At 36.7% G+C, this 9,144-nt stretch overlaps 1 protein-coding gene across 4 annotated transcripts; it reads left to right on the top strand.

Moving 5' to 3' along the window:
* Window positions 1-790: 790 nt before the first annotated feature.
* On the top strand, window positions 791-8,746 carry LOC140874240 (protein argonaute 10-like). 4 transcript variants are annotated; one of them, XM_073277713.1, is made up of 23 exons: window positions 791-1,221; window positions 1,319-1,360; window positions 2,403-3,046; window positions 3,354-3,562; window positions 3,901-4,050; window positions 4,150-4,283; window positions 4,379-4,488; window positions 4,575-4,681; window positions 5,120-5,258; window positions 5,343-5,459; window positions 5,586-5,693; window positions 5,783-5,854; window positions 5,977-6,099; window positions 6,185-6,344; window positions 6,418-6,539; window positions 6,617-6,754; window positions 6,837-6,979; window positions 7,061-7,123; window positions 7,508-7,571; window positions 7,680-7,815; window positions 7,904-7,977; window positions 8,068-8,194; window positions 8,326-8,746. In XM_073277713.1, the coding sequence occupies exons 3-23, from the start codon at window positions 2,549-2,551 to the stop codon at window positions 8,502-8,504; spliced, it is 2,973 nt and encodes a 990-aa protein (XP_073133814.1). In that variant the 5' UTR covers window positions 791-1,221; window positions 1,319-1,360; window positions 2,403-2,548; the 3' UTR covers window positions 8,505-8,746. The 4 variants fall into 4 exon arrangements, with proteins under 4 accessions (XP_073133814.1, XP_073135844.1, XP_073134462.1 ...); XM_073279743.1 differs by lacking the exon at window positions 1,319-1,360; XM_073278361.1 differs by lacking the exons at window positions 791-1,221; window positions 1,319-1,360 and adding an exon at window positions 1,568-1,694.
* Window positions 8,747-9,144: the final 398 nt, after the last annotated feature.

The following is a 9,144-nucleotide window of genomic DNA, read 5'->3' as shown; positions in this document are numbered from 1 at the left end:
CTATATAAAAATACAAAGAATTATGGGTTTAGCCATATATATATATAAAACCCCACAAAACCATAACTTAAATTATAACACCATCTTTCTTAATATATACTAGTAATCCACACACGTGAAAATTTACATGCATAAATAGTTTATATTATTATATCTAAAAATAATGAACATTTTTCATATTTAAAATTGAAAAATATAATTGAAAGATGGTAGTTATAAGTAGCAAGAACATTTTTGTCCATCTATTAATTTGACCAAGCTGTTTATTCTAAGGGTTCATGCATTATTATTATTAGTATTATACTATATATATATATATATATATATATATATATATAAAAAATACCATCTAGCCTAACAAATAACAATCAACGTACTTGTCAATTGTCATTGCATTAGTCCGAAATTTATCCAATAGATACCGAAGGTAGTGGTGCGGGTTCTCACATGATAAATAAATATTATCTCCGTTTCGATTATATAGTCCTACTTTTTTTTCACATAGATTAAAAAAAATCATTTGTAAATTTTTTTTTATACAAATTTTCTATTTATCCTGCTTAATGTATTCAAAAATGATCGCATAATTTTCAAGGTGTATTTAATAGGGCATATCAATAAAAGAGTGTAAAAATATTATTAAATATGATATATGACTATATATTTGTGACAAACAAAAAAGAAACGTGGATTATATAATTAATACGGATGGAGTAGTATAAATTCACATGTAGACCAAAACACTATAAACACACACTACACACATATCAAGTGAGTGTGTGTATGTATACATGGAGAGCAGTGTTTTCTGAAGAAAAAGCAAAAGGAAGAGAGTAGTGGCTTCACATAAAGGCTTTTACACGTGATAAAGAAACACCAAAAGCACTTGCATGCGTGTATAAAAGATTCATTTTCATCATCATCATCTTCTTCACTATTTTCCTCCCCGTTCTCAAAACCCACAACTTTTGCGCACTTCGAGCCCCTCTCTCTTTCATTATATACGCAATCTAAACCCACTCCAAAGAAACCATCTTTTTTTTCCCCTTTTATATCCCGACCTTTTTCCCAACTCTTTTTCACGCTTCCTTTCATTTTTTTTCCGGTTCCCATCTTTTTAAACCTGCCTTTATTGTAATGATTAAAGCCCATTTCAGGTTTCAAAGCATAGATTCAAGAAAAAAGATTCAGTCTTTCATGGGTAATCATTGTCCAATGTTGGTGAGTTCAATTTTTTTTTTTTTTTGAAAATCTTTGAGCTCTTTTAATCGTTTCTGGTATCCAATCTTTGCTTTATGAGGCGTCATTTTCCGTGAAGCAATGCTGTTTGGTTTCATCTCCTTGGGATGTTGATTTCTCGGTGAGTTTTTCAACGTTTATTCCTTTTAATTCAATGTTTTTGTGTATATGCGCTACTAGCTGTTGCTTTTGGTTGCTTTTTTGTTGCTTTCTAGGTGTATTTTATTTTATTCTCTTTCTTGAGCAGTCATATTAGGTCCTCACATTTATTTATGCCTGTGTTGGATAACACACATACACACACTAGCATACAAACATGTGGCTGTATGTATATGCCTGTATCTATATATGTTTTGTGTCATTACTATCTTGGATTTATTCACATTTCTCTGTTTTGCTGCTGGAAGTCTTGGTTTTGGTTAGGGGACAAGATGAAGGATGGTTTTGTCTTCTGGGTATTTCCACTATTTGATTAGATTTCATTCTAGTAATCTAATGTTGAATATTGTTTCTATATACGTGCACATGTGCATCATTTTTTAAAAGATTTTTTATGCTTCTTCTCTTCTTGAATGCATATATTGGTTTCAAACAGAAGATTCGAAGTGGGTTTCGGTTTCTTGGTAGCGTTTGCTTTTGTCTCCACATGTATGTAGTTTTCCTCAAATCTCCAACACACTGAATAATGGCTTTTAAAACTATTTTGAAGTCTTTGCTCCATTTATAGCGTTCATAAAACGGGGCTCTTTATTTTTCTTTAACTTTGAGCACTGTGTTTCTTTAAATAGTTCCCCTTCACCTGCAAAGGCTGTGCAGTTAGTAAAGTTTAAGAAATTTATTTTGAATTTGCAGTTTTTTTTTGCTGCAAAAACTATTACTGCTGATTTGTCTTCCCGGTGGAGTTTATTTTTAGGTGGTTGTTGAAACATATGTGAGCTATTTTGGTCTTTTGAAATTGCAGTAAAATGGAAACCCCTGTAGTCTGCATTAAAGATCTGAATTTTTTAATGCCTGCCCTTTTGCTTTTGCGTGTGAAATCTTGATGCATTATTATATATATTTTTACCATTTTTGCATACGCTTTTCATTTTGGGTCATCCTCCTGACATGCCTCCTTTTCCACTTCTTTTTCTTAATTTCTTTTTCTATTTATTTATGCACAGGGAATCTACAATCTTTGAAGGCCTGTAAGCAAGGAGAATAAGTGAAAATTGCTTGCTTTTTGGTCAAGAATATCAGTTTCAAACAGATTTTTGTGATCTTGACATATTGAATTGAGAAGTACAATCCCATCTTTAAAATCACAATCATGCCTATGAGGCAAATGAAAGAAAATTCAGAACAACATTTTGTTATCAAGCCATTACAGAACACCATGAACTCAGTTCAGAAGAACCCAAAGACAATTCAAAATGGCAAACCGCCGCCACCTACTCAAGAATCCCAAAACACAAAGCCTCAAAACCAGTCATCCCCAGTATCAAAAAATCGAGGTCGGAGAAGGGGAAGAGGTGGCAGGAAACCAGACCAAGTCGACACCTTTATGCCGCCAAGTTCCAGGGCTTGCACTGCCGCTAGTAAATCAGTTACTCCGGAGCACGTTGGAGCCATCATACCGGCTTCATTGAATGGATCATGCCACAACGGAGGTGTCGGCTTTTATGAAATGGAGAATGGCTTTCCTTCTTCAAGCAAGTCGTTGAATTTTGCATCCAGGCCAGGGTATGGTCAGCTAGGGACAAGATGCATAGTGAAGGCCAACCATTTCTTTGCTGAATTACCAAACAAGGACTTGAATCAGTATGATGTAAGCATACCTTTTCATTGTCATGGCTTTAAATCAAGCATGTCTGCAGGGTACATTTTATCATAAATGATGCACTTGAGTAGCTCTATGACATAAACATTTGGGGCCCTTGGGGCTGACATTCATTATGCTTATGGATGTTTTCTTCATTTATCTGATCTATCTTTGCAGGTTTAATTGAGTGTTCTGTAAGTTCATTTGTCCCTTGGGTATGTGGCATTAATGAGTCTTACATGTGGGACATCTGTATTTTCTTGTTTCTTGATTTTTTTTGTGTCCTTTTAATTGTCTGGTGTTTCGCTTACAGGTAACCATTACCCCTGAAGTGGCATCAAGAACAGTAAATCGTGCTATTATAGCTGAACTGGTGAAATTGTATAAAGATTCTGATTTGGGGATGAGATTACCTGCATATGATGGTAGGAAGAGTTTGTACACGGCTGGTGAGCTCCCTTTTGTTTGGAAGGAGTTCACTATTAAGCTTATCGATGAGGAGGACAATGTCAACGGTCCCAAGTAAGATTTCATTGCTACCAGCATATTACTAAGGATTGACCCAGCAGGGGCTAGAGTTTCACCTCTCATTAAAAAAAAGATGAATTTTGTGCAGATTTCTGAAAAATGCTAGTTTACCCCCACTCAAATCTATTATAAGTCGTTCCCCTCAATAAAATTCCTCGATCATCCGCCCTTTTTAGGATGTCATGGTTCAATCTACTTAGTGAAAATGTCTTTTAAGGAATGTGTAACTTTAGTTGTACTAGTAATTCTTCTCAAGCATGATAATGCATGTTAGAAAAGTTGCAGTTGCATGTTACTGTTGTAAACACTAAGTTTTGTATTAAAAATTCCAGGAGAGAGAGGGAATACAAAGTAGTGATCAAGTTTGTTGCGCGGGCAAACTTACATCATTTGGGTCAATTTCTTGCGGGTAAGCGGGCAGAGGGCCCCAAGGAAGCACTTCAAATTCTGGATATCGTACTGAGAGAGTTATCGATGAAAAAGTATGAAAAAATCACTCTTATTGTGTTTGAACCTATTGATATTGCTTAGTGATGTTTTCTTAAATGGAAAAACTATGTTTAATGCGTGCTCGTGAATAGGTACTGCCCTGTTGGGAGATCATTCTTTTCTCCTGCTATTCGGAGACCGCAACGTATTGGTGATGGCTTAGAGGCATGGTGTGGGTTCTATCAGAGCATAAGGCCTACACAGATGGGCTTGTCACTGAACATTGGTAAATGATTATCACTTTTAATGTCACTTGGAAATGTCATAACACAAATGCTGCGATATACATTCTTACTGAATTGTTTCTTACGTGTATTGTAGATATTGCGTCTGCTGCATTTATCGAGGCTCTTCCAGTGATGGAGTTCGTTGCCCAACTTCTGGGGAAAGATGTGTTATCTAGGCCATTGTCTGATTCTGACCGTGTCAAGGTATGTGCTCATTATATGTGACAGGGACTAGAATCAGTTATTCATCTGATTTTCATGTAAATATGATGACACGTAACTTTGGTCAGGTTAAGAAGGCTCTTAGAGGAGTGAAAGTTGAAGTTACTCACCGTGGTAATGTCAGGAGAAAATATCGAGTCTCTGGCATTACAACTCAACCCACTCGAGAACTAGTGTAAGATAAGCTGTGCAAATGAAATATTATATTCATACTTTAGCATATCTTCGAGTAAAGTTTCTTTTCTGTAGGCATCTGTTTGAAAGAAAGATTATAACATAAAAGTAACCTTAATCAATAGTTGTGTCAGTAAATTTAAATTATAGGTGTTCACACTGTTTTTTGGAGAAGCATTATCTTTATTTTTCCTTGCCATTCTGTGGATTACAGAACACTTATTTTACAAGTATGTATTTCATCAAACATTGCAACAAAATATAGTCCCGGGGTACAAAGACTAAATCTTTAACGGCAACTGCTTTATTAAAAATCTTGTATGATTTTAGCTACCCTATTTCCTAACAATTACCTCGGCTTAACTGCTTGTTGAAGTACTCTTAAATGGTAAGCACTTCGAACAGTTGAGGGTAATCTAGTCATTAGATTTGGTTTCAGATTTCCTGTGGACGACAACTCAACCATGAAGTCTGTTGTTGAATATTTTCAAGAAATGTATGGTTTCACAATTCAGCACACTCATCTGCCTTGCCTTCAAGTGGGAAACCAGAAGAAGGCCAACTACTTACCCATGGAGGTCAGAATGAGCTAGTAGTAAGTGCACTTCAGTTTATAGTCTGCATGATAAAATTTTTAAAGTGTTTATTGCTATTCTCTCTAGGCATGTAAAATTGTCGAGGGGCAACGATATACAAAAAGGTTGAGTGAAAAGCAAATTACTGCTCTTCTAAAGGTTACATGCCAGAGGCCAAGGGATAGAGAGAATGACATACTACAGGTATTCCACGTTAAGGTTATCTATCCCATTTCACATTTGTTTTTTTTGTATTATGGGATTGAATTTTTGTCTATATCTCAAAGTTTCGATTAATTACAATTTGTTCTCTGTGATCTTCAACTTCAGACTGTTCAACACAATGGTTATGATCAAGATCCTTATGCAAAGGAGTTTGGTATTAATATAAGTGAAAAATTAGCATCTGTGGAAGCAAGAGTTCTCCCTGCTCCCTGGGTAAGTAGAGTTTCCATTTCATGAAACATCTTTATTTTTGTTAGCGTTCTTGATTTTGTCACTTACATTGTTGAGAATTTTACATGCAGCTGAAATATCACGAGACGGGGAAGGAAAAGGATTGTTTACCACAAGTTGGGCAGTGGAACATGATGAACAAGGTTCTACCTTTTTCAATGTTTTTTGACGCATATATTTCATATTTACTTTTCCCTATTTTTTTTTCTTTGAGTGTAAAATGCCAGACTTGTGCGTAATCATGTACATGGATTTGATATTGCAGAAAATGATCAACGGCATGACTGTTAACCGTTGGGCATGCATTAACTTTTCGAGAAGTGTCCAAGATAGTGTTGCTCGTGGATTTTGTAATGAGCTGGCTCAGATGTGTCAAGTATCTGGCATGGTAGATTTCCCTCGGTCTTGCAGTTCCATCTTTTTCCTGATATCCCTATTAAATACGCCACAAAAAAATCTTTTGCTCTTTACAGGAATTTAATCCGGAACCTGTTATTCCAGTCTACACAGCCCGTCCCGATCAAGTGGAGAAATCGTTGAAGCATGTATATCACTCATGCATGAACAAATTAAAAGGAAAAGAATTGGAGCTTCTGCTAGCTATATTACCAGACAGCAATGGGTCATTATACGGTATGCCGTGTTTGAGATTCAGCAAAAAAAAATTGAGTATTGACATAAGTTAAATCCATGTCTGTGGCGACAGGTGATTTGAAGCGGATATGCGAAACCGATCTTGGTTTGATATCCCAGTGCTGTCTTACGAAACATGTCTTCAAGATCAACAAGCAATATCTGGCTAATGTGTCCTTGAAAATAAATGTTAAGGTATGATCACTTGTTGGAAACTACATGATAGGGCTTAACGGTGCACAAGTTTTTTAAGTCGTTTATTTGTTGGATAGATGGGTGGGAGAAACACCGTACTCTTGGATGCCATAAGCTGCAGAATACCGCTTGTGAGTGACATTCCTACAATCATTTTTGGAGCAGATGTGACACATCCCGAAAATGGAGAGGAGTCGAGTCCATCAATTGCTGCGGTATAGCTGTTACTTGAAACAAACTTTTTGGCATATTAGTTGTAGATGAAATCAAGGTTGCTAAATATATTTTTCAATATAGGTTGTAGCCTCTCAGGATTGGCCTGAGGTCACGAAATATGCGGGTTTGGTTTGTGCACAAGCTCATAGACAAGAATTGATTCAAGATTTATACAAAACATGGCATGATCCTGTTCGAGGGACAGTTAGTGGTGGCATGATCAGGTTTGTTGCTTAAATGCCAATGTGTTTTATATGTATATACATGGTAAATGACCTATATAATCTTTTTTTTTTCTTCTGCAGGGATCTTTTGGTTTCTTTCAGAAAGGCAACTGGGCAAAAGCCACAGCGGATAATATTTTACAGGTCAATATACTGTTTTTTTGTTAGAAATAATAAATGAATAATCGAAAGAAAAAAAGATCGTGAAGACAATTTCATGCAAAAATACTTATCAAATCATAAAAGGGACCCTTGACCACACATATTACACGTTTTTCTTCCTTATAAATGTTCTGTTATGATAGCAAAAGAGACTATTTACAGTCCTAGTTAGATTCCTGGAAGCCCGTCAATGTTCATCACTTTATGCCTATCAGAAATGAACAGCTAGCTTCTTTGCTGTTTGTATTGTATAATTTGATCACAAACAGGAGGAAATTGATAATGAATATGTACATTCTAATGCGTTTCAAACAGATGGACAATCTTAATTACGCATTATACTAATTAGTAAAAGATAATGAACAGGGATGGTGTAAGTGAAGGGCAATTTTATCAAGTGCTATTGTTCGAGTTGGATGCAATTCGAAAGGTCCGTGAGGGTGTTTCACCATCTTAATTCCTCAGCCTGAACTTACTGCATAACATGCTGCTTCAATAATATGTTCACAGACTGTAATCAGTAAGAATTTTCTTGCAGGCATGTGCGTCACTGGAGCCAAACTACCAACCTCCAGTGACTTTTATCGTTGTTCAAAAACGACACCACACCAGACTGTTTGCTAACAATCATAGGGACAAGAACAGCACTGATAAAAGCGGGAACGTATTACCTGGTACCTATTAATCCTTCCTGAGTATTCTTTTTTGAGTGATTTTTCACACTCTGCACTGCATGTCTAATTAAATTTGTGTGTGTTTCAGGCACGGTGGTTGATTCTAAAATCTGTCATCCAACGGAGTTCGACTTTTACCTGTGCAGCCATGCTGGAATACAGGTACATGCCGAAGTGGTTTTTCCATGGTCTATGACATCTTTTTGCGTGCTTGGAATTGTTAAGTTGAGTACACTATTCATTGACTTGCAGGGAACCAGTAGGCCAGCTCATTACCATGTGCTTTGGGACGAGAACAATTTCACTGCAGACGGAATTCAATCATTGACCAACAATCTCTGCTATACATATGCAAGATGCACACGTTCTGTTTCTGTCGGTAAGTAAAGACATCATCAAATGGTTATACTTCGTACTTCTGCCATCATGAACTTCTACATATATAGTACGCTTATACTAGTTTTATCTTACATGTTGACAATACATGTAATTTTTCTACAATCGCCACAGTTCCTCCTGCTTATTACGCACATTTGGCTGCATTTCGGGCAAGATTTTACATGGAACCTGATGCGCAAGACAACGCCAGTCAAGGTGGGAAGGGAGCCCGTGCGGTGGTAGGAGAGTGTGGTGTTCGGCCTTTGCCTGCCCTGAAAGACAACGTAAAACGAGTAATGTTTTATTGTTGAAATCGGGATAGCCTTTTTCAATGATATGTGAAATCTGGCAACGTGGTTTTGAAGTTAGAAAGAGGGATGTAGAGTTGTAGCAATGTGGCTGTATATGTATGATGATTCATGCAGATAGATTCGCATGGTTTTGAAGTTAGACCAGTGATGTATATTAGTTGTAGAATTAGTTTCTTCTATATATGTGCGTCATATTATTATCTCAATCTGCATTCTTGAATGAAATTAAAAATATACATGCACGCACCCTTTTGCCTCGTTACGGTGCCTCAACCCTGAGTATTTGCCATTCGGCAATGAAAGCACTCTAGAGTTCATCCGCACTCTAAGCGGTTTGGACACACTGATATTTGAGACCCGGAAGCGGTAAGGACCCGTGGAGCTGAGAAACATAGAGACAAATAGAGCCATAGAGAGTTCTGCGGCTTGGCCTAAAACATGTGTGGAAACCTTGTGCATGCTGTATATATAAGCCATGCCATATTAGGAAATGTTCTTGCTAGACTTTGGCGGATTCGACGACACTCTTTGGCCTGAACCTGTTTTGAGTGTTTCAGATGAGAAGACTTGCAATTTTATTTAATAATTAGTAAATAAAATGTATTAAAGTTAATACAAATGCACTAGGCATATCTTGGCC

This window comes from Henckelia pumila, chromosome 1 (assembly GCF_033568475.1).
Source record: "Henckelia pumila isolate YLH828 chromosome 1, ASM3356847v2, whole genome shotgun sequence".
Lineage (NCBI taxonomy): Eukaryota > Viridiplantae > Streptophyta > Magnoliopsida > Lamiales > Gesneriaceae > Henckelia > Henckelia pumila.
Note: the sequence above shows the minus strand (reverse complement) of the source record. Positions and strands in the feature narration are given on the sequence as shown.

Bases quoted from the DNA above. Each gene is read 5' to 3' on its own strand.
- LOC140874240 (XM_073279743.1), top strand. From the start codon at position 2,549: ATGCCTATGAGGCAAATGAAAGAAAATTCAGAACAACATTTTGTTATC. The intron at 4,284-4,378 runs GTAAATGATTAT...CGTGTATTGTAG, and splicing joins GGGCTTGTCACTGAACATTG to ATATTGCGTCTGCTGCATTT. The intron at 6,345-6,417 runs GTATGCCGTGTT...CTGTGGCGACAG, and splicing joins CAGCAATGGGTCATTATACG to GTGATTTGAAGCGGATATGC.